This window comes from Halichoeres trimaculatus, unplaced genomic scaffold (genome assembly GCF_033239565.1).
Source record: "Halichoeres trimaculatus isolate MK-OKI-2021-1 unplaced genomic scaffold, fHalTri1.1 fHalTri1_scaffold_2, whole genome shotgun sequence".
NCBI classification, from domain to species: domain Eukaryota; kingdom Metazoa; phylum Chordata; class Actinopteri; order Labriformes; family Labridae; genus Halichoeres; species Halichoeres trimaculatus.
In genome coordinates, this window is record NW_027437180.1 from 24,239,782 (window position 1) to 24,264,044 (window position 24,263).

General features: G+C 40.0%; 3 protein-coding genes across 5 annotated transcripts; all 3 read left to right on the forward strand.

Moving 5' to 3' along the window:
- The first annotated feature begins 19 nt into the window (after positions 1 to 19).
- Positions 20 to 2,887, forward strand: sart1 (spliceosome associated factor 1, recruiter of U4/U6.U5 tri-snRNP). Its single transcript, XM_074693151.1, has one exon. It carries the CDS (start codon positions 354 to 356, stop codon positions 2,685 to 2,687), a length of 2,334 nt encoding a protein of 777 aa, XP_074549252.1. The 5' UTR covers positions 20 to 353; the 3' UTR covers positions 2,688 to 2,887.
- Positions 2,888 to 3,862: 975 nt separating this feature from the next.
- Positions 3,863 to 14,633, forward strand: LOC141805716 (oxysterol-binding protein 1-like). Of its 3 annotated transcripts, XM_074690899.1 has the most exons (18): positions 3,863 to 4,016; positions 5,064 to 5,234; positions 5,651 to 5,856; positions 6,331 to 6,490; positions 6,618 to 6,729; positions 6,827 to 7,025; positions 7,125 to 7,236; positions 7,370 to 7,433; positions 7,540 to 7,707; positions 7,791 to 8,036; positions 8,151 to 8,271; positions 8,366 to 8,469; positions 8,631 to 8,726; positions 9,023 to 9,207; positions 9,326 to 9,555; positions 9,703 to 9,741; positions 9,907 to 9,954; positions 12,106 to 14,633. In XM_074690899.1, the coding sequence occupies exons 2-18, from the start codon at positions 5,101 to 5,103 to the stop codon at positions 12,246 to 12,248; spliced, it is 2,367 nt and encodes a 788-aa protein (XP_074547000.1). In that variant the 5' UTR covers positions 3,863 to 4,016; positions 5,064 to 5,100; the 3' UTR covers positions 12,249 to 14,633. The 3 variants fall into 3 exon arrangements, with proteins under 3 accessions (XP_074547000.1, XP_074547010.1, XP_074547018.1); XM_074690909.1 differs by lacking the exon at positions 9,907 to 9,954 and having other exon boundaries at positions 12,106 to 14,632; XM_074690917.1 differs by lacking the exons at positions 9,703 to 9,741; positions 9,907 to 9,954 and having other exon boundaries at positions 12,106 to 14,630.
- A 449-nt stretch (positions 14,634 to 15,082) lies between these two features.
- casp3a (caspase 3, apoptosis-related cysteine peptidase a) lies at positions 15,083 to 23,790 on the forward strand. Its single transcript, XM_074689304.1, has 6 exons — positions 15,083 to 15,283; positions 15,661 to 15,800; positions 22,065 to 22,193; positions 22,329 to 22,504; positions 22,634 to 22,745; positions 23,065 to 23,790. The coding sequence occupies exons 1-6, from the start codon at positions 15,231 to 15,233 to the stop codon at positions 23,292 to 23,294; spliced, it is 840 nt and encodes a 279-aa protein (XP_074545405.1). The 5' UTR covers positions 15,083 to 15,230; the 3' UTR covers positions 23,295 to 23,790.
- The last annotated feature ends 473 nt before the right edge of the window (positions 23,791 to 24,263 follow it).

Here is a 24,263-nt window from a genome sequence, read left to right on the forward strand (position 1 = left end):
CTGACGAGAGGAGGAAACAGTAATATTGTCGTGCGACGTTCGTTTGATAAGCAGTAAAATAGTGGACCCCGATCTGCTGATCAGACGGTTTGACTGGATTATAAAAACCATACGGTGTTTGTTTTGTCATAAAAACTCACTCTCTGGTGATAACCATCGATATTCGGAGGGCTAGTTCGTCCCGAACCGAGTGAGTGGACTCTTTGGTTAGCCACCTAGCTGTCAAAGCTAGTGTGCGCTAGTTAGCGAAGGAAAACTAACTTTTTCCTGTTGATTCGCATCACCGTGCAGGAAAGATCAGTCTTTTTACACGACAGTTTTTTTATTAACACCTATTGTAATCGTTTGTAACGATGGGATCATCTAAGAAACATAAAGAGAAGAGCCGCGACAAGGACACAGAAGAGCGCCGCCGCGAACATAAGAAACACCGCCACAAGGACCGGGAAAGAGATGGATCTGACCGAGACGCAACTCGGGATAAAGAGAAACGAAAACGCTCCAGGTCCAGGGAGAGAAGCGGGCGAGAGGGCCGCAGCAAAGGTGAGCGGAGCAGCGGGGAGCCACGAGTAAAGAAAGAGAAAATCGACTTGGGATATGAAGAAAGCAATACAGAAGTGGCAGCTCAGTCAGCGAGCGGAGATGCATCTCTCAGCATTGAGGAGACAAACAAACTCAGAGCCAAGCTGGGTCTTAAGCCTCTGGAAATGTCTGACAACAAGAAGGAGCTGGGGACTAAAGAGGAACCACTGGTGGCTGAGACAATTAACCCAGTTGCCATCGCACACCAAAAAGAGATGAGGGAGAAGCTCGCAGCCATGAAAGAAAAACGCATCCTGAACCAGAAACTGGGAAAAGTTAAGACCTTGGCAGAAGAAGACTGGCTGGATGACACCGCTGCTTGGGTTGAGAGGAGCAGAAAAATGGCAAAAGAGAAAGAAATGGCAGAGAAAAGGGCCAAGCTTCTGGAGGAGATGGATGAGGAGTTTGGTGTCAGCAGTCTGGTGGAAGAAGACTTTGCTCAGCGCAGAAACGAGGCCTACACCTCACGAGATCTTAAGGGACTCAAAGTGCAGCACAAGGTGGAATCCTTCAGTGAGGGCCAGACTGTCATTCTGACCCTAGAGGACAAAGGTGTACTTGCAGAGGAGGAAGATGTGCTTGTCAATGTTGGAATGGTGGACAAAGAAAAAGCAGAGAAGAATGTCGAGCTAAAAAAGAAAAAGCCCGATTACAAGCCATACGAAGAGGAGGAGAGTGTGGATGATATGGTGACATTTAAGTCTCATTCTGTGCTTTCAAAGTATGATGAAGAAATTGATGGTGAAAAGAAAAAGAGCTTCCGCTTGAATGTAGGTGGCTTTGCTGATGGGGAGCGAGAGCGGGAGCTTCAGGCCATGAGAGAGAGTTTGAGAAATCAAGCTCAGTCTTTGGAAATGCCAGCTCTCACCATTGCCTCTGAGTACTACACACCTCAAGAGATGGTGGGCTTTAAAAAGACAAAGCGCCGTGTGAAGAAAATCAGAAAGAAGGAAAAGCAATCAATTGCTGATGAGCTTCGCCTTGATGACACCCGCAGCTCTGATTTTGGATCCAGGACTCGGGGACGAGGTCGCAAACGGGAGGATGAAGATGGTGATGAAGTGAAGGAGGAGGAGGAGGAGGGCAAAATGACACAAAATATCCCTCTTTTGTCTGATGACATCAGGACAGCAGAGATGGACATAAGCGATGAGGATGATGATGACTTTACATCAATGGAGCCAGCTGTGCTTGAAGAGGATGAGGCTGAGCAGGAGCTGCAGAAACAGCTGGAGAAACAGAGGAAGCTGAAGCAGAAGCAGCTTCTGAAAGATTCTGGGGAAAAGGTGGCAGAGCAGATTAAAGTGCTCACAAAAGGCAACAATGAAAATGATCCTGAGAAGAAAAACAACATTGTGTTCAATGCCACCTCAGAGTTTTGCAGAGCTCTGGGTGATATTCCAACTTATGGACTGTCGGGCAACAGAGAGGACCAAGAAGACATGATGGACTTTGAACAGGAAGAAGAGAAAGATGATGCTGGAGGATCAGACTCAGAGTTGGATGAGAATGTCGGCTGGAGCACAGTCAACTTGGATGAAGAGCAGAAACAACCAGATTTCTCTACAGCTTCTGCCACCATTCTGGATGAAGAGCCCATCGTCAACTCTGGCCTTGCTGCTGCTTTGCTTCTGTGCAAAAACAAAGGTCTGCTGGACACTCAAATGCAGAAGGTAGCTCGTGTCAGAGCACCAAAGGGTGCTTTACCTAATGACAACTACTGTATTGAAGACAAGATGGGCTTCGATGACAAGTACAGCCGCAGGGAAGAATACAGAGGCTTCACTCAAGACTTCAAGGAGAAGGATGGATATAAGCCAGATGTGAAGATCGAGTACGTGGATGAATCTGGGAGGAAACTCACTCCGAAAGAAGCTTTCAGACAGCTTTCACATCGATTCCATGGGAAAGGGTCTGGAAAGATGAAGACAGAGAGGCGAATGAAAAAGCTGGAAGAAGAAGCACTGCTGAAGAAGATGAGCAGCAGTGATACTCCCTTGGGAACGGTGGCTTTGCTCCAAGAGAAACAGAAATCTCAGAAAACACCATATATTGTGCTTAGTGGGGGTGGGAAAAGTATGAATGCAAACACCATCACCAAATAAGTTTGAGATTGAGAGAATAATCTAAATCTAACATTTACTGAAACACACAAATACATTCATCCAGTTACACACACTCAAAGATACACACAGATGTTGTTTTAAGTAATTGCTTTAATTTTGTCTGATTCGAACATACTCCATTATTGTTGTTAAAAGTTGTACAATAAAATGACTGCCAAGGAGAAGTGTTTTTGTTCTGTTTTGCTGAAATTTGATAAGGTGAATTAAAAATCACATGGTTATTGTTGTTATGAGAATATATACTGACTAATGTGAAAAGTATAGTTAACTTTGAATTGCATTGTGCCAATATATAAGGTGCCTTTTTGCAGAGAGAGAATGGTCTTACAAAGAACAACTAAAGTTATAGTTATGAGTAAGGAAATTAAACAGTAAATTTCATTTAGTTACAAACTAAATTGCTTTATGGAATTGAGACAGGTTTTTATGTTTATGTTTTTTCTAAAAAAGAAACAAGAGCTAACCAAAATTTGTACGCTAACAAATTGTGTCAATGATGAAGATGTTAGTTCTTAGATTAATTAGCTGTAGAAACTTTAAACTAAAATTTGTTTCCTCCTGTGCAGTGTGTGACAGCAAAAAGAACATATTAATCCAAGGTTATTATAACACATTCCACTGTAGTTGAAAATGACCTTGGGCAAGTTCTTCTGCATTGTAATAGATGCAGGATTCAATCCAATATCCCTCACTTCAGTGATTTAGTGTTGGGATTTTGCAAGGATGCACAACAGGTGAGAAGTTACTCAAAGGGCGTTATCCACTCAATTTAAAAATTCTTCAAAATAGTTATAATTAAAATCCATATGAATTAAAATTAGCTAAAACATCATTTAACAACCACTATAAAGTAAAAACTAAGAATTAAACTAACTTTAATTATTATGAATCAAACCTAATGTTTTTTCCTTTAAAAAGAAAATTAAGGCAAGTCAGAAAAATGATGCCTTTTTTTTAGGGGAAGTCCTCAAGAAATTATTATTATTATATAATTTATTATTATATTTATTATTATTTTGGGGCGGAGAAAAGGGCAAGTCCTATTTTTTTTATCTTAAGTGGGGCAAATTTTTCTACCCTTTAACATTGAGGAAACGGGCTTTTATACCTGCCTTCTCTTGGCGGTACTATATTTTTATTAGACTCAAGGGAGACCACGGACGCTTTTTCTGTTGCACAACCTGTAGCGGAGGAGTCGCTCTTTAATTCATCCATGAAAGTAGTTAGCCAAGCTAACGTTAGCGAACGAACTCTGCCTCATCTCACACGGTATGCGCACAATTCGCAGTGAAGCCACACTCAGTAAAGGTAAGCACAATGAACACACGAGAATGTCCTTATGTAACCAACAATGTCGGAAAAAGAAACACCCAGGTGGTTACGGAATTAAAGATGATTGTTAGCATAGTCTACGACGTGTCAGCTGGTCTGCCAGCTTCCTGTTATTTAGCTAGCCGTAAGCTTAGTGACTGACACTTTTAAGTAGCTTTAATGTTTGGAGGTGGCCCTTCTTGTCCCTGGAAGCTCCTCATAGTATGCAGGTTGTGTTTGTTAAACATTTGTGTACCATGGTGGCACAACACTTTAGCTTAAACGACTGATATAAGTATTGAGCTGTGTTTAATTATCATAGTTACCTGTTCAGTGATATTAAATGACATCGTTACAAGCTGTTGCACAGAGAATGATGTAAATGTTAAAGACCAGATTTTACTGTAACACTAAAATACAACAACTATCTTGGTGGGATTATCATGCGACGTCTACAGTCTATGGCCAAACCTCGATTAGAGGTTTGAATTGCCTTTGAGTACACCAGCTAACATGTAGCTATGTCATTATTATCAAAATCAGGATCTGCGTACACCCTATGTTCGGAGATTTTATAACTAATAATTGATAATATTGTTGTGTGTTTCGCTTTTCAAAGTGAAAGTTATTTGTCTAGACGTCGTTTCAAATGCCAACCTTTTACTGTAATCATAATAATAAGTAATATAACAAAAAAAGACGTACCTTATCTATGGTACGTGGCTACACAGTCATCAACTGTGCTCATGCCCGGTCGGCAAACACCGACATGATATTACCTCAACTTTACCCAGTGTTTATAAAAAATAAAATAAAATAAAATAAACAGTCAAAAGCAACCTGCTCATGAAATATTTGCTAATGATATTTTCTTCAAATAATAATAAGTAATTTTACTTCATACATCAGTACGTGAGCTCTTTAAGGATTCAAGTGTCTGTGGTAAACATCAGGTAAGTGTGTCAAATGTGTATAAGCATCACGGAAGAGCAAACGTTTAAGTTTACAAATATAAAGAAGAAACTTGATTATTTTCTATTTCAGGCTCTTACCTCGCTCAGTGACTCCATAGGCTGAAGTGATGTCGGAGCCAAAGCCTCCAACTCCTACCCCTGGTGACAACTACAAGGGTTGGCTCTTCAAATGGACAAACTACATTAAAGGTTACCAGAGACGCTGGTTTGTCCTAAGCAATGGGCTGCTGTCTTACTACAGGCAAGTTATATAAATGTTAATATCCTTGTCTTATGTGTAAGCAGTGTTTTCCATGACTCAAAATAAAGTGGGGTTTGTATTGATAACTTCCTTTTATTTGGAATAGCTGTTATGAGATTAAGTAGTCATCTTTGCATCAAATGGATTTAAAGATATTGAGCAGCATGACCTCTTAAAATTACTACTTTTGTAAAAAAAAAAATATTTATATATTTTAAACCCAAAAGAAGTTCCTCTGTTCAAAAGCAGGGCACCAGCTCTATGATATAACAGTTTTCTGCAAATTTTTTGAATTCTTACCTTGAAAAATTGACTTTAAAATGAATACAAAACATAGTCATGTCCATTTATTAGTCAATCAAGGTATACCACATAGGAAATCTCTGTATAACTAACCTTATTCTATTTTCCTCTAGGTCTCAGGCAGAGATGGGTCACACCTGTCGAGGCACTATCAATTTGGCAACAGCCAATATTGCTGTTGAGGACTCGTGCAATTTTGTCATTTCCAATGGAGGAGCCCAAACCTATCATTTGAAGGCCAACTCAGAAATTGAGCGCCAGCGATGGATCACTGCTCTGGAGCTTGCAAAAGCAAAGGCCTATATGCCACCTGAATCAGGTGTGAGAGCAAAGAGAAATATCAAAGAAAAATAACAGAAATGCTAAAAAAAAAAAAGGTTACTGGTAATGCGCTTATAGTAGCATAATGAGCATTTTTATTTTTCCACATATGGAGTGGTTTTTAACAAAAAATAATTTCAACAATCATCATAATTCAAGATCGGCACACCAAAACCATCTCCCCCCCACCCAAAACTAAGCTCTGGCTTTTTGTGCTACTGCACCACGTCAGTCAAACTCCCTGCCCAGTAACCTCAGGACCCCACAGACCGTGGATGCTTTTAAGAAACACTTGGAGACATTCCTCTTTAAAAAGGCCTTTAACTTACAATTGTGGGGTTTTTTTAATTTAAAAAAAGAAAAAAACCTTTTTGACTTTTCTTGTAGCCCTTTGAGATTTCTAAGAAATGAAAAGTGTGCTATAAATAAAATGTATTATTATTGTTGTTAATTTTATCATGTGTTTTTTCAGATGACTCAGGTGATGATTGTCCAGCAGTTCCCCCAACCTCAGGACAGGGTGGTGGCCGTAACTCAGAAGTTCAGTCCACACTACGCACACTCAACAGCAAAGTGGAGGACCTCACCACCTGTAATGATCTCATTGTAAAGCATGGGTCTGCCCTTCAAAGGTATCAAATATTAAACTCCTGTGTTTTGTTTATTCATAGATGCCCCCCAAAATAAGGAGTCTTAAGTCTTTTTTCTAACAACCTGTCTGACTGTTGGTTCATTAACTATTGTGTCTTGTTCACACAGGTCTTTGTCAGAACTGGAAACGATTCGTGTCGGAGGGGACTTTGGGGAAAAGATAAGACAAGTGACAGAAAGAGCCACACTGTTCAGAATCACATCTAACGCCATGATTAATGTAAGACACCCAGGGGGTAAATATGCTGAAGAGTGCACACATTTTTTGCAGTTCTCTTACTGTGTTACTTCATGTTGCTTTTGTCTTTCTCCCCAAGGCATGTAGAGATTTTCTCTCCCTGGCCCAAAGCCACAGCAAGCGCTGGCAGAAAGCCTTGCAAGTTGAACGAGACCAGAGGATACGGTTAGAGGAGACTTTAGAGCAGCTGGCCAAACAGCACAACCACCTGGAGAGAGCTTTTAGAGGAGCTACTGTTCTTCCTTCATCATTCAGTAATTCTAATTTGGGTAACAAAGGTGAGGCTGTCACACCATATCTGAACTTCTTGATGTTTTTAGCTGCTGGCCACTTAATTATGCCACACAGACCTGACTAACCATCTGTCTGCACTTTAGGTGGTTCAGGAAAGGGTGACGCCAGCGATGAGGATGATGATAATGAATTCTTTGATGCTATGGAAGACCCAGCAGAGTTTATTACTGTCCCTGCTGATCCCAAGTATCACAGGTCATCACCAAGCTGTCTTTTTCAGATGCCATTGATTATATTCTTCAATTTAAAACATGTCTTTTCTTGTTAATCTTATCTCCTCTGGTGTATTTTGTTATTAATACTGCTTTTTTGTTTGTCTGTGTTGCAGGAGATCTGGCAGCAATGTTAGTGGGTTTAGCAGCGAGACTGGAATAGATGATCAGTCAGTAAATGTGTGTAAACTTAGTTTTTTATTTCAAGTTTGGTATGTTTTGACTTGCCTTTTCTCTATCAATCAAAGGACACCTGACCCTTGAGGCTGTTTTTCTTCTCTTCCAGTTTGATGAGCTGTCTTTGGCATCCAATTCAGAGTCTCCTCAGCCCCTGGAGCTAGAGCCAGTTAGACAAAGACGGACTCGTATCCCTGACAAGCCCAACTATTACCTCAATCTGTGGAGCATCATGAAGAACTGCATTGGAAAGGAGCTCTCAAAGATACCAATGCCTGTAAGAAACTTAAACCTTAATGGTCAAAGCTGCATTTTCTTCTGAAAATTATAAAAAAGTATTTAGGCTTTTTTTCTCTTTAGGTGAATTTCAACGAGCCCCTCTCAATGCTGCAACGTCTGTCTGAAGATCTGGAGTACTACGAACTACTGGATAAGGCTGCCAAATGTCAGAGCTCCCTGGAGCAGATGTGCTATGTTGCTGCATTCACAGTTTCCTCCTACTCTACAACTGTCCACCGCACAGGAAAACCTTTCAACCCTCTACTGGGAGAAACATTTGAGCTTGATCGGCTAAAAGAGTGCGGCTACCGTTCTCTCTGTGAACAGGCAGGAATTAACACCAGCAATTTTATAAATTAAAACCAACCATTGAAAGGCAAGAGTCATAGCTACAGAAGTACATTAAAATGTAATGAACTCCCACCATTGTCTCTTTTTCAGGTGAGCCACCACCCACCTGCTGCTGCTCATCATGCTTTCTCTGAAAAAGGCTGGAGCCTGAGACAAGAAATAACTTTGGCCAGCAAGTTCAGAGGAAAATACCTCTCCATCATGCCTTTGGGTGAGCATGTAGATCAAGTAGCTACCCATCTGTTGGGTGCACAAGTTTGAAATGAACTCTTTTTGCTCAAACATGATTTTCTCCCTGCCTGCAGGTTCTATCCAGTGCATATTTGAAAAGAGCAACAATCACTACTCTTGGAAGAAAGTGACGACAACAATACACAACATAATTGTTGGTAAACTATGGATTGACCAGGTACATCAAAAGCCCACAAAGCAAGCTGTTTTACAACTTATTTCTCATTTTTTATTATCATTACACAGGGAATGTTAAGTGGGGCTCTTTGGCTTATCACTCTACTATGTTGGTGTTTTAGTTATTTAGATATGCTGAATGTTCTTTTTGTCCCCATCCAGTCAGGTGAGATAGACGTGGTGAACCACAAGACAGGAGATCGCTGCCACCTCAAGTTTACTCCCTACAGTTACTTCTCCAGAGATGTACCAAGAAAGGTTGGTTATTCTTGTGTGTTTTTCTTTTTATTGCCAATATTCCTTAAAAAAAACATCTCCCAACAGATGTGCAGCACCTGTATGTTGTATAGCTGATCCTTCTTGTCAGGAACAGAGTCACACATTACTTTTCTTAAAGAGAGAAGATAAAACTGTGAGCATAAAATGAAATTATCTGTTTGTTTCAGTGTTCCTCATGATAAAACCACAGAGGATTAGTTCGGTATAAGTCCCTGATCCTTCAGCCTTAGGTTTTCACACTGAAGTATCTACTGGATGCTGTGTTTGTCTCTCAGGTAACTGGAGTTGTCACAGACAAGGATGGAAAGGCCCATTACGTGCTATCAGGAACCTGGGATGAGAAGATGGAGTTTTCCAGAATAATGCAGAGCAGTAAGGGCGAGAACGGCACTGAAGGCAAACAGAGGACTGTGTATCAGACCCTCAAAGCCAAAGAAATCTGGACAAAAAATCCTTTACCGTGAGTTCTGCTTTTAAGAAGACTTGATACTCCTGAGAAATTGATCTGAAACAAACTTGCCTGTCAGAGTATTCTATGGCTTTGTAGCTTTGATTTTTTTATGCTTCTGACTTTAAAGAGAGGGAGCAGAGAACATGTACTACTTCTCTTCACTGGCCTTGACGCTCAATGAACCTGAGGAGGGAGTGGCACCAACAGACAGTCGTAGACGCCCTGACCAGCGGTTAATGGAGGACGGCCACTGGGATGAAGCCAACGCAGAGAAACAGAGGCTGGAGGAGAAACAGCGCAGCTCACGACGAGAGAGGGAAAGGGAGGCGGTCAGAGCAGCCAGCACACCTGAGGAAGGTAAAATAAAAAAGGGGGAAGGGAATGAGAGCTGTGTGAGACTGAATCTATCTGTTTTGTTTTTCTGTCTTATCTTTCCTGTCCATTCATCTTTCGTCTACTTTCTGTCTTGGAAAACACTGTCTGCTTGTCTGTCTCATCCCAAAGCGGTCATTGAGGATTCAATCAATGATTCACCCCTGAAAAGCAAGTACTCCTCTTCTCAGTTCTTTCTAACCTCTCACCACAAAATCTATCACTTCTAGAAGCATAGAATATGTTTGTGTGGTAGAGGAGGATTTTAACTGTCTTCATCATGCAAACCCTTCATCAACCTTTCACTCCACTTTCCTCCATTTCTGTTCCATTTAGCTGATGCAGTGGAGACTGCCACAGAAGCTAATGAGGTTTCAGAAGAAAGCAAGTATCATTCAGAGCTTTACAGAATGTCCACTTTTAAAGGTGCTATGTGCAGCATTTTGACAGAGGAGCTGGTTAAAGTTAAACCATTTGATTAACTTTAAATGAAGCAAATAAACATGCTTCTCAATTATTTTAACCCCACATTCTCTCATGTTAAAGGGCAACTCCGGTTTTTGACACCTGGACCTTGTTTATAGGAGTGTGCATGCTCATATACTCACTCAGACAAACATTGTGCAGCTCAGAGTCCTTCAGAAGTTATTTTGATCCAACCGATTTCAGCTGCACTTAGCGGGGGCCACGGCAAGGGAGCTTCAGCGCGGGACATAATCTCTGCAAAATCGCTCATTTCGGCTATATTTTTTCATCCATTGCCAATGTGATCACTAACACACTCCTCTTCTGTTGCCATAGGCGAACACTGTCCACAAGCGCACCACCAGTTTGCATTGAGTCGTGGACATGCTCCTGTTTGTTGTTCTCGAGCCAGCTCTTTGTCTCTCTCCCTCTGCATCCTTCTTTCACGGAGCTCCTCGTCCGTGTACTCAGGCTCAAACCGGTTAAGACAACCGTCAAACTCGAAGTCGTAGTCTGAAGACGGTAGACGAGCTGACTTTATGATAATACTGGCGATGGATGAAAAAATATAGCCGAAATGAGCGATTTTGCAGAGATTAAGTCCCGCGCTGAAGCTCCCTTGCCGTGGCCCCCGCTAAGTGCAGCTAAAATCGGTTGGATCTAAATAACTTCTGAAGGACTCCGAGCTGCACGATGTTTGTCTGAGTGAGTATATGAGCATGCACACTCCTATAAATAAGGTCCAGGTGTCAAAAAACCGGAGTCGCCCTTTAATGCTGTTGTGTGGGAGGAACTGCTAGATAATTAATACTCTTTGCTTCCTCATTTGCCAACTTTCTGTTATCAAGTTTGACAGAGTTGAACGTGGTTTACGGATGTGTTACATTAATCCAAACAACTTAAACCTCACATGTTTTAAACAAGTTGTAAAATGAAGTTGACTTCAAAATAAACTGATATGTTAAATCAAGCTGAATAACAGAAGCACTGGTGGAACTTTTTAAGTTCATACCTGCTTCTGCATTTCCTGTTGTCTTGTGTTGCTTAACAGCAGGCTGCAGAAAAGGGGGAAATAAAATATTGAAATGAATAAGCTGAGAATATTTTTGGGTGTGCGGTGCTACATGGGTTAGAATTGAGCAAACAGCACCCTGTTGCCTTTTGTTTACTGTGTCAATATTTGCACTTCCTGCTCTTTCTGAAAAGCTCATTTTGCATAAAATGCTACACACAGCACTTCTAAAACGAGCATGAACAATGTATTTGTGTGAATTATGTGTAGATTCACTTTTTTTTCTTCCATGCTGTTAAGCTGACACAGAGGACTCCCCCTCTAACACACCTGTTGCATGCAAGTAGCTCCTTACATTTCATTCACTACTCTTCCTTTTGTCAGCCATCCTCAATTTTTCTGTCTTAACCTTCAAATATTCATCCTTCATTGTATTATTTTCAGCCCCTTATGGACCATCTGCTCCCCCTTACACAAGCAAGTATTCTGAACATTACATAGCACTTATAGTTTGGTTATTAAAGAAAATGTCAATTAATTTGAACTAGATTAAAACCATTTTTATTTACCTTCCTTATTTTCCCTTTTTACACCCTTTGCCCCTTTGTTTCTCATAGTGGAAGGCAAAGAAGGGCCTTATGGAGCTCAAGTCAAAAGCAAGTAACTTAAGTGTGCTAAGTGTGTCTCCTCTGTTTTAGTTAGATTTCTTTTGTGGAAAGGAAATCTCATAGAAGGCTGTCTGACCGTAGACGTGGCAGTACTCAGAGCTAGACTAGTTCATCTGTCTGTTATTGATCAGTATCCTGGGCAGTCTGGGTGCAAGTCTGATTAATTTCCCACAGCAGAGAGGATAATGGATCATCTGTTTGGTATGTGCTTCAATAAGATTCATCTACAGGCAATTTGATCTGAAGCATTCATGATCTCTCACAGCCATGTAAGAGCATATCCGCTTCATGTGAGCTTGATATATTTCAGCACTCAGAGGCTTCAGGATCCTCCCCTCGGGTTTCTCTTAAGACTTCTTCCACCTCTGAAAATTTTCTTTTTCTTTCTAGGCACCCATCAAGACAACCACCAAGCACTGTGGTTTGAGAAGCTGGACGACCCCATATCAGGGGAGACCTTGCATGTCTACAAGGGTGGTTACTGGGAGGCAAAGGACCAAGGAAACTGGGACGTTTGCCCAGACATCTTCTGATCTCAGCTCAGTCAGTATGTATGAGAGGATGGACAGAGGTGACACACGCTTCAGCGGAGCATCAAGCCAGACAATACTCCATCTTTTATTGTTCTCAGCTTCAACAAATCTTCCTTCTAAACTTCTCTTTCCAGCAGCGAGTTGCTCAGGATTAAGGGCACCTGGACTTCACCCTTAACATAGATACAATGCGCAGTGTAGCACTGATGTAACATTGCAGCTCTTCAGACTTTTGTCTCACTGCCTCTCAAACATTAGTGTTCATCTATGTGTATTCTCACTGTTTTCACTTTGTTATATTTTTGGTCCAACTTTTGATTTACAAATAACAACTGAATGCTCTGGCTCTGCTACCACGCACTTACATCAAATGTTTTGTCAGGGTTGTAAATCATCTGAAAAAGTTTCAGTATGTAATTCATATATTGTTGTTATTTTCTTTCCTGATTCTGATACCTGCTCTTTCAGAATAGCACTGCTCTTACTCAGAGTAAATCACACCCAGAATTTTGAATAGTTCAATTTATTAATATTCACTATTCCAGCATCAGACCAAATTATGTGCATTAATACATTTAAGCTGCAATGTCTGACACAAAGACACTGCCTCTAACAGGGGAACAGTATCTCTTTGAAGGTGTGTTTTTACAAGTAGCGCAAATGGCCTTTAAAAATACACATAGAAATGAAGTTACTGAAGAGAAAACATTGTACTGTGTTTCACCTGATGGATTATTTAAGACAGGGTCAACAAATGTAGAAAACCTGTAGCTGCTCTTGTGCAATGAGTCATTGAGTAATGTAGGAAGGACAAAGAAGTCTGTTTTTATTTGTTTTCAGATTTTCTCTTTTGGGAAATACATTTCAAGTACTAGCTTCAAAGTGAATTCACTTGTTTCCCGGTACAGTATATCTACATTGAATGAGGAAAAACTTTTTTTTTTATTGGTGCCCAGGTGACCAATTAGAGGGCAGTGTAACACTCATACAGGGGCCACATTTTCTTTATCCAAGCCCATTTTTATTATCTGTACTTTACATGAAATAAGTCTTACATTTTCCATATCTTCAATTTTTGTGAATTGTAATACCCGATCAAACATTTTAGCTCAAATTTAAAAGCAACAAGAAATTTTGAGGCTCACTGTGTTAATAGCTCAGATTATTTACAGAACAGCAGAGCTATCCCACTGGCCCAATGTTTGTAAAGTGAAGAGAGATGTTAGGCAGGAAAGTGTATTTGTCCCTCTCTTTTCCTTAAAACTTCATGATCATAGCTTGAACCTTGATTTAAGTATTTTATGCAGCAATAAGAGTGCCTCAGTGTGTAAACATTTGGCACAAATTAATCATAAGGCCAGTTTAAAGAGAGAGAGTGTTGAAACTGCAAAAACTCACTGTTATCATTGTTTGTCTTTAATGTTGTTTGTCATGTGAGTGGAAGGACTGTGCGTTTGATGAAAATGTTTAATTTCACTTTTTTATTCAAGTGTACTTAAAAAGAGAACACTTAAAATGAAGATCACAAAATAATGTTGCAAATATTTCTGTGTGAATATAAATATATATACGAAAATAGTAAAGTAATGGTGATATTAACTTGTACTGGTAGAGAATCTAACAGCAGAGATGCACTTTCTATTGTTTTCCATTTCTTCTGTACTGGATGCATTTTCATTGTGTGAAATGAGAGTCCTCCTCTGGGAGCACAAGTAGATTTATTTCAAAGAATTTAAGTTTCTTTTGGTCCAAATCATTCCTTACTGTGATTAACTGTTGTTTCATGAATCATTTCAAGAGATGAGTGTGTTTGTGTGAGGAATGTAAAGTTTTATGCACATTTCATCTACCTAAGAGTTTACAGCTTTATAACTTTCCTTTTAACATGTAATCTTGGTTAGCTTATTTACTAAAAATACACTACCCAATCCATGTGGGTGTTTTTCTTAACTTTCTACCTTTTTCATTCCTTGTATTGATTGCTTTGCTACGGAGATTGTCACGTTCCCAAAAATACCTAGAACTTGACAGGAGGTGTTTTTGCACTTGCGAACGTCTCTTATTTATCACATCCTGTGTGTGTTGACTGATACAATTCACTTTGTGTTTGAAAATGAGTTGATGAGTTTGATAATTTTGTGAATCAGCTTTCATAATCCTTGTGAAGCAAACATATGTCCATTAGTTGATGTATGAAATGAATCAATGTTCTGACTGTACCTTTTCACCCTCTTTGCTCATAAATGCTGTATTTTTCCTTTTTTGCAGGATTTTGTTAGAGGATAACAATATTAAAAGTCTGAGTGGAGTTAAAACATCTCTCTCATAAGGGGTTTATATTTTCCCGTTACAAGTGGCACATAACACTGTACACTAATAAACCTGATTACTTTTAATGTGCAGGCATAGATTATCACATAAATTGTGCAAGTTATAAGATGATGAGTAAAAAAAAAGTGTCACCAGTTGCCATCTACATTTTTCTTGCTAAGAAGAAAAAAGTATTGATGGTGATGAACTTACAGAAGAACAAGACGCTGTACCACTAAATTTAAAAAAATGAAATTCTCTAATATTTTTGTTTCACTTATAAAAATTCACACCATTTTAAACTGTACTACCTGCTTGTGACAATGAAGGTAATGGATATGCTTTGACCAAAAAAGGCATTAGAGTAATTTCTTAACTCTGTTAATTTTCTGACCCCTTTTTGACCTTATGTTATTACTTTTTTATATATAAGTCAATCAGATAATTTACGCTTTCATAATGAAGTGACTTTCTCCTGCTTGAATCCCCGCCCACACAAAGGGCGTGCTTGAATAAAACGAGCGCATCTCCGCGTGACATCAGCATCTTTGTTTACTAGCGGCAAGGCTAAGCTACAAAGAATCAGTAACCGTTCGTAATACCTGTCTGCCGGGTGAGCACTACATCTTTCTGAGAGTGTAGTATCATTGTGTCATCATCTTAATCGCTGGTATGTCGGCTAACGGAGAGGATTCCACAGACGCAAGAAGAGGCGATGGACAAGAGTGAGTTCATTTTCATTTAAGGCGCAGCAGCATGGTAGCTTTCTTTATGTTTCCGTGCTGCAGCGTATTGTTGTCGAGGCATAGATGAGGAAGCTGTTCGGCCCGATGACTCCCTACACTATTGTTTGTCCTGCGGTTAGCGCATTGTTGTATCGTTATCTTTCATACACTTTAATTTGTGGATCTGTTAATTGTTTACAGTTGTGTTATTCGTATCATACAAACAACTTCAACAGAGCTACTCTAGGCCCCCACCACAAAAATTAATAACGTGTCTGCTGACTTAATTTTCCCTATCCCTTCTATATACTAGTGAAATGGTTGGTGTAATTATTGAGCTCGAAATGTAAACTGAGTTATGCATTGTTTTTCTCCAGGTCAGTGCCGTCTTCCTCTGTTCCTAACCCGATGGAAGTCGATGCCCACCCCGGCTCACACAGTTTCAGATACAGTCTGAAGTATCCGTGCATCGGCCAGTGCATCATCATCAACAACAAGAACTTTGACAGAAGAACAGGTATTCATTTCTACCTTTTTGTTTCTATCTGACACGTACACTGCTGAGAATATGCATAACCTTCTAATTAATATAATTCGAAACATGTTTCCTGTTTGTATCATGTCTCCTGACAAGGACGTATAAAGCCCAACACCAGATCACTATCAGTCAACAATGTTGACATTTTCCTGTGTTCTTCTTTTCTATTTGTTGAAGTGATTTTAAATAGCAAACACCCCTAGGGTTGTACTTATGTGAGACAAGTGAACTGTTAGTTCTTCATCTCTTGTTACCTTGAAATTGTATGCCCTAATTTTGCATCAAAATTTCATTTAGCTTGAAACCAAACAGGTAATTAATTTGGATGATTTAGCTCAAATCTGATCATTTTTCTTCAATCCAGTCCTGAGGAAGGTACTCTGGGACTTAAAAGTATCCATTTTATGAACTTTTATTGGGAGTATCAGCCTGCTGTAAAGGAGCATGTGCTGCCTCTGTAATATTGCCTGTAGATGCTCTGACACATTGCTTTTACAGTTGACCAGAGGTGCAAGGTGATGTCACTTCTTTAATCAAGTGTTTGATTACTCTGAACATCATGGCCATTTAGACTTTCATGTCTGTAACTTCACTTCCAACCTTTCCTGGCAACATAGGTGAGCTAGGGGACTCAATTTACACTTGTTGCTGAGGAAACCAATTAGCTGTTTCTGTTGTCATCAATACGATGGTTAGCTTTGCTCTTTGTGGGTTTCTTTTTGCTGGCTGCAGAGAAACAAGGATCAAGCAAGCATTTGCAGTATGCTTGCAGATCATGGCAGTTCCACTACTGCAGCACAGTGGCAGTAGTACTTCTTGAAGTCCAGGCCACCGTATGACTTGCATTATGATTGTACCATGCATCACATGGCTTAATTTGTTCCTCTTTCTAACTTGAATGTGGATCCTGGAGAATTCTGTTTGAGAAAAAATTCTCTGTCCATTTAATTACTGCCCAAGTCATATGGGTATCCACATTGTCTTCTTTACAAAAGGACAACAACAGAAAGAAAGTTATAACTGCTGTTGTTATGTCCTTAGAGTGTTTGGGTGCCTAGGGACAATGCCAAAAAAACAAAGGAACCTTAAATCGTCAACTGTTTTTACGGGAGTCTCTTTTATCAAACTGAGGACCTCTGATTTCAAGCTATTCCAGCTTGACACTGTTCTTGCACATCATCAGAGCTACTGTACGATGGTCTCATGCTGCTGTCAGACTCATGTTTGACAAACCTGTCTAGCTGGACTCATGGAACACTCATGACTACATGTCTGCAAACAGCTTAATGTTCCTCAAGCTAGTACATCTTATGAGTGGAGTAAACACCAGATGTGGTTAAGCCTGTACTGCTGAGTCACTTTGTTTGGTTTCTAGCTCATCAAGCACGAAAAAGAGTTTCCTGACCTAGCTTGAAAACCCTCCAGAGCATTTCATCATGTTGTTAGAGTGTAAGTACCATAAAAAACCCTGCAGGCTAGTTGTTATTAAGAGGCTCAGACTGAGTTGATTGCAGGTATCACAGCTAAATAAATACAGAGTAGACACAAGCAAAACTGGTTGACTAAATTCATTAATATTTTTCATAATTGTAGGTCTAAAATGCTCATCATATGTTGGGTCTAGGCTGTAGCTCTGGTTTATGGTTACTGCCAGAGTGCTACAATCCTCTACTAGCTGGATGTAAGAAAGCACAAATGGCGTATCGTAGCACTCTGCAGTTTGTCCCCATTATCTAAATCGAAATATTGACAAAGTTGTATAAAGACTGTATCTGGCATAAGTATGTGGACACAAACCTGTAAGGATGACTAAAGGGCTGACGAAGCTAGCTCCTCTACCAATAGAAACACTTTGTAAACTAATTTGATGTGGACCCACAGACTCTGACACATTTTGTTCAGTTTAAACTGTTTTTTCAGGGGTTTTCAACCGTTTAACTTGTCACTTAGTCTGAAGTTGAATTTCTAGTTAACCAACTTGAAGATTCATCACCAACAGCCACAGGGCCCATTAAACTTTTTGTCTCAAAGAAACAGTATGATTAGTTCTAAGCTCAATAAGATGCATCAAGAAAGCAAGTAATCCACAAATTGGATGTACACATCAGTGAATTCCCAGTTTTAACCATGATAGATGTTTTTCACATTTAATTAATGTGGGGTATAGTTTCCACTGTTGGGAGCAAATAAAGCATCACATATAAATGAGAACAGACATCTTTAAGACCCACTGTATAGCTGTGGTTCAGGGTGTGATGACAGAGTAACACGAATGTCACTTTACATACTAAATAAAACATGTCTCACCTAGATCTTGTCTCTGTCTATCACGAGACATTTTCAAAAAGGTTACAAGCTGTGAGAAGACAAAATTCAAGTTAAGCGAACCTGTCGAGAAACTTAATTTCATAGCTGCTGCATTAGGTGTCAGCTGCATTCCTCTTGACTTGGTTTCCCTAGCCTCACTATGCAAAACACTGTAAAGCCCCATCCAAATTTAGCTCGGCGAGTAAGATAAGATAAGATAAGATAAGTCATACTTTATTAATCCCCGGAGGGAAATTCAAGTTGTTTGGGCACTCTTCCAAGCAGAGAATTGTACACTCTGATGGCTGCAGGGAGGAATGATCTTCGGAACCTCTCGGTCCTGCAGCGCACAGAGGTAAGGCGTCCCCTGCTGCTGATCCTCTGGACTATGATGTTGTGGAGTGGGTGATCAGAGTGACGGATGATGGCCTCCACTTTCTTCTGTGTATACCTTTCCACCACAGCCTCCAGTGAGTCCAAAGTGGATCCAACCACAGAGCTAGCTCTCTTCACCAGTTTTTCCAGTCGCCTCTTGTCCTTCTGCTTTAAACTATTTCCCCAGCAGACTGCACCATAAAACAAAGCACTGGCTACCACGGACTGATAAAACATCTGCAGCAGCTTTCCACAGACATCAATTGATCTGAGCTTCCTTAAGAAAAAGAGACGGCTCTGCCCCTTCTTAAAGAGTGCATCTGTATTAAGGGACCAGTCCAACTTGTTGTCCAGATGTACACCAAGATATTTGTAGGTTGGCACCACCTCCACGTCCACCCCATGGATGTTAACTGGCTGATGGCAGAGCCCAGACTTTCGGAAATCCACAATCATTTCCTTTGTTTTTGAGGTGTTCAGTAGGAGACAATTTCTATGACTCCAGTCACAGAAAGCTTTTATCAGATCCCTGTATTCAGATTCCTGTCCATTTTGGATACACGCCACAATAGCAGTGTCATCGGAGTATTTTTGGATGTGGCAGGACTCAGAGTTGTATTTGAAGTCTGCAGTATAAAGTGTGAATAGGAATGGAGCCAGAACAGTTCCTTGTGGAGCCCCCGTGCTGCTCATGACCGTCCCAGAGACGCAGTTTCCCAACCTGACAAACTGTGGCCTCTCTGTGAGATAGTCTGTGATCCAGGAGACAAAGGATGGGTTCACTCCTATGTCTTTGAGCTTATCTCTCAATATCATGGGCTGGATGGTGTTAAATGCACTTGAAAAATCAAAGAACATAATTCTTACATAGGTGCCAGGTTCTTCTAGATAGCACAGGGCACGGTGGAGCATGTATGTAACTGCATCATCCACTCCAATATGATTTCTATATGCAAACTGCAGAGGTTCTAGTGTGTCTTTGACCTCAAGTCTCAACAGACGTAAAAGCAGCCTCTCAAAGGTTTTCATAACATGTGAGGTGAGGGCAACTGGTCTGTAGTCGTTGAGTTCAGCTGGGCATTTGAGTTTTGGTACCGGCACAATACAAGATGTTTTCCACAGAGCCGGGACCTGACCCAACTGTAGACTCAGGTTGAAGATCCTCTGAAGGGGTTCACACAATTGGGCAGCAAAGTCCTTAAGCAGTCTTGGACACACACCATCTGGACCAGCAGCCTTCCCTGAGCACAGTCTTCCTAACTCTAACCTCACTCCTAAAGCTGTGACAGACGGTGACGGTTGAAGAGGCACAGGTGTAAGAGGGGATGTAGCAGGAGTGGTGGAGAGACACAGATGTGTAGAAGGAGCAGCAGTAGAAGAGGAAGTGGTCGCTGTGTCAAACTTGTTGAAGAACTGGTTGAATTCATTAGCACGTTCAACATCACCCACAATTGGCTGCCTTGTCTTTGTGTTATATCCAGAGATGTTGTTGATTCCTCTCCACACCTCCCGCATGTTATTATTTTGTAGTTGTCTCTCAATTTTCTTTTTATATTTCACCTTAGCCTCCCTTAATCTCCTCTTCAGCACTTTTTGCACCAGTTTGAGCCGTTCTTTGTCGCCATCTCTAAAGGCTTCCTTTTTCTGATTGAGGATATCCTTGATGTCACTTGTGATCCAGGGTTTGTTATTGGGGAAACGGAGTACAGTCTTTGATGGTATGATATTGTCTTTACAGAAGTTGATGTATTCAGTAAAACAGTCAACCTGTTTATCAATATCTATACTATTTTCATCTGTTTCTAACAATACATTCCAGTCTGTGCACTCAAAGCAGTCTCTCAGAGCCTCACTGGCCTCAGGTGTCCATTTTCTAACTGTTACAGTAGTTGCATGCTGCCTCAATACGCAGGGTCTGTAACAAGACTGAAGTAAAACCAGATTGTGATCCGACCTGCCCAGTGGTGGTAATGCAGTGGCACTGTATGCATCTTTGACGTTGGCATATAGAAGATCAAGTGTTCTGTTCACTCTGGTTGGGCAATTAACAAACTGTTTAAATCCAGTGAGATAAGAGGAGAGGCTAACATGGTTAAAGTCTCCAGATATTATTATGAGAGCCTCAGGATGTTGAGTCTGTAGCCTGGCAACAGTTTCTTGGATAACATCACATGGAACTTCAGCAGTTGCTTTGGGTGGAATGTACACGAGGATTGTTATTATATGACTGAATTCTCTGGGAAGGTAATATGGCCTCATCCCAACTGCCAACAGTTCAATGTCCGGAGAACACATCTTCACCTTGACTGTAGTATGATCAGGATTACACCATCTCTGATTGATGTATAAAACCAGTCCTCCACCTTTTGACTTGCCACTAGCTTTGGTGTCTCTGTCCAGAGGTATCAGCGTGAAGCCAGGGATATCCACACAGGAATCAGAGATGTTTTGATTCAACCAGGTCTCAGTAAAGCACATGAGGCTGCACTCACGGTATACATTTTGTGTCTTCACCAGTATCTCTAGTTCATCCTTTTTGTTGGGCAGAGAGTTGACATTCCCCATGATGACTGAAGGAAGAAAGGGCTTGTATCTCCATCTCCTGGCCTTTAACTTTGCACCAGCACGACATCCTCGGAAAGGCTTCTTTATCTCAGCAGGAATAGGGTGATGTCCTCCAGATTTGCTCCATCGTAATGCAAGAAGCTCCTCTCTTGAATAAACTCTCCTTCCAGCAGACATATCCATGAGTTGTTGTCAAAAAAGTCCAGTATTGAGCAAAAATTAGCAAAAGAAACAATTAAAGATAAAAATATAGCTAAAAAAGCAGAGTAATAACAGAGAGCTGCCAAACTTTGCTGCTACCGCTAGAAGCGCATCATTCGAAAGACAGCACGTTGTCTTCAGTGGCTAAAAATTGACTTGGAGTGGGGATGATAGAAATCAGCCATTGTCTGTTGGTCTGCAGTACTGTAAAATTAAAGTGAAATAATCAACCTGTAACTTGACCCAACGACCTTTGGTTTGTCCCAGTGGTTCTGTTTGATTATAAAACAGGAGAAGTATTAGGTTCCTTAAAAACAGTGATCACACTGTTTGTTGCTCAACTTATTTGTGTTTCTCTCAAGTGAAGGATAAAAGGTTTTCTTGCAAGTTTCATTTCAGCACTGTAAATGGGTTATAAACCAAACTTATCAACCGATATCGGACTTATATTGGCTGATGCACATCATTTAAAAGCATATAGTTGATATGTAATACCAATTTCATGTTTTTGTTTGTTTTCTTTTCTACTTGATGAAATTCAACAATTGGCATCCTTCTCTACATCATGACAGGAAATATATTTAACTCCAGTCAGCTGTTTTTGGTTTGATATGCTGTCATTTGGGATGATAGACACTTTTTATTGTCTACATTTTGATCACTCTACAGTCGACACACTGACAAAGCTGCCTGCACTTTCTGCAGGAATTATTTATTTATTTGTTGTTTGGCCTTGCGAGTGTGCAAATGTATCTTTTCACAGTAAAAAGAAAAAAACTTGCTTTATCTTCAAAGGCATGAATCAAAGAAATGGAACAGATGTGGACGCAGCCAACGCGATGAAAGTGTTTTCGAAGTTGGGCTACAAAGCAAAGGTTTACAACGACCTAACTGTTGAGAACATGAAACAGGTTTTAGTTTCTGGTAAGTTTGATGCAGAATGTGTTTAAAACTACTTTCATATATTTTTTACACTAACAAATACAGAGAATATCTCATTCACTGACTGGTTTTTAGATAATTATAATCTGAAAAGCTGAGCATCTCTCTTTATTTCAGTGTCAAAGGAAGATCACAGCTGCTATGCCTCATTTGTTTGTGTTCTCCTGAGTCATGGAGATGAGGGTGTGTTCTTTGGTACGGATGGCTCAGTGGAACTTAAGTACCTTACATCACTTTTTCGAGGGGATCGCTGCAAATCACTGGTGGGAAAACCAAAACTCTTTTTCATCCAGGTATTGTAATCATTTAGTTCTTTCTGTCCTATTGTTTCCTTTTTTGTAGTTGCTCAAATTGAGATGGAGCTTAACTTCAGGGTCTGAACCCTAATGAGGACATGTTTTTCTTGTGTGCACACTGATCAGGCTTGCAGGGGAACTGATCTGGATGCAGGTATTGAAGCAGACAGTGGAGATGATGGCACGACTAAGATCCCTGTGGAAGCTGACTTCCTCTATGCCTTTTCCACAGCACCAGGTTAACATCATTATTCACTTTATGGACATTTTAATGTCTTTAAAAAAACCTTGTGTATAGATTTAGCTTCTAACTATAGACCTCCAAAATTAAACAGTATTTGTTTAAACACATCATTGAGCACAACACACCATCAGTCTCAGTTGCCCTCTTTTTCTGAAAATATTATCCTTTCACATGATTTTGTTTTTATATTTTTTTGTCTTTTGTATGAACTTAAAGTATGCTATTATTTTGTAAAAAAAAAAAAAAAAAGAAGAAGAAAAAAGGATTGTTGTTCCTCTTGATTTGCTTGATTAACGTGTATTTTTTTCTTCAGGCTACTACTCATGGAGGAACACTATGACTGGCTCCTGGTTCATGCAATCACTCTGTGAAATGATCAGCAAATATGGCAAAGAGCTGGAGCTACAGCACATCATGACACGAGTAAACCACAAGGTGGCAGTAGAGTTTGAGTCTGTCTCCAACTCTCCTGGCTTTCATGCAAAGAAGCAGATCCCCTGCATTGTGTCAATGCTGACCAAAGAGATGTATTTTACTCCTTAATGCTTTCATATCCAGAAAAATTCCTGTCCTCATGCCTGTCCTCTGCATGAGACAGGCTTGAGGGTGTTTGCGTGCGTTGTTTGTGATATTATTTTCTACGTTTTTCTGACTGATAATTTCTTGAAACCTCAGCTTACATATTTCTGGGAGAATATATGTGATGAAGTAAGATGAGACTTAAGGCATTGTTTCCTTGAAGGAAAACTTTTTAAATCTCCCTTTTTAACTAAAATCATGACTTTAAACTTGAAACATAGTTGACTTTGTACCTTCACGATTACAGTTTGCTGCCAGTAGATGCCTCAGATGTTTACATTAGATACATTTCAGGGAATAATATCAGGAGCCAGTTTGATAGGATTTGACCATTTATATTTATGTGATCATGCGCTCCATCATCCTTATTTTAAAAAGTTGGGAGTTTGTTTTAGCAGATGTCGAGTCTGTTTTTAAAGGGATTCATGTGAGAAATTCCAGGTCCTGCGTTTTACTTTTTGTTCTTTCTATTCTGCACACAAAAGGTTAATAATATGATGGTGTCATGTAGCATGTTCAAGAGCATCCAGTTAGCTGTCTTCAATTTTGTTGGTTTTTAAGGTCGAAATCCCCTCTACCCCTCTTTGAAATGAGCCAGCCCTCTCACCCATGGTGCTAATTTTCAGGCAGTCATATTTGACTACATTTCGTAATATCATTTGTTATGTAGTTCATACATTCAGCATCACAAATTGGAGTTTTTTCACTTATAATTGGAGTTAGAGCTTGCATGTTTTCTTCAGAAACAACTGAACTATTGTGGGACTAAAACAAATTTTGTATGCAGCCAGCACAAAGTGGTTTATAAATGACAAAACACAATTGAATTGTGTATTAATTAAAGTCTGGATATTTCTGTGTAAATCTGTCAGACTATAAAGATTTATAATGCAATTTTTAAATGACAAAACACAATTTTATTGTGAATTAATC

Coding starts and splice junctions, on each gene's coding strand:
- sart1 (XM_074693151.1), top strand. CDS start 354: ATGGGATCATCTAAGAAACATAAAGAGAAGAGCCGCGACAAGGACACA.
- LOC141805716 (XM_074690899.1), top strand. CDS start 5,101: ATGTCGGAGCCAAAGCCTCCAACTCCTACCCCTGGTGACAACTACAAG. Junction 5,857..6,330: donor CTATATGCCACCTGAATCAG/GTGTGAGAGCAA, acceptor GTGTTTTTTCAG/ATGACTCAGGTGATGATTGT. Junction 7,434..7,539: donor TAGATGATCAGTCAGTAAAT/GTGTGTAAACTT, acceptor CTTCTCTTCCAG/TTTGATGAGCTGTCTTTGGC.
- casp3a (XM_074689304.1), top strand. CDS start 15,231: ATGTCGGCTAACGGAGAGGATTCCACAGACGCAAGAAGAGGCGATGGA. Junction 22,505..22,633: donor CAAAACTCTTTTTCATCCAG/GTATTGTAATCA, acceptor CACACTGATCAG/GCTTGCAGGGGAACTGATCT. Junction 22,746..23,064: donor TGCCTTTTCCACAGCACCAG/GTTAACATCATT, acceptor TTTTTTCTTCAG/GCTACTACTCATGGAGGAAC.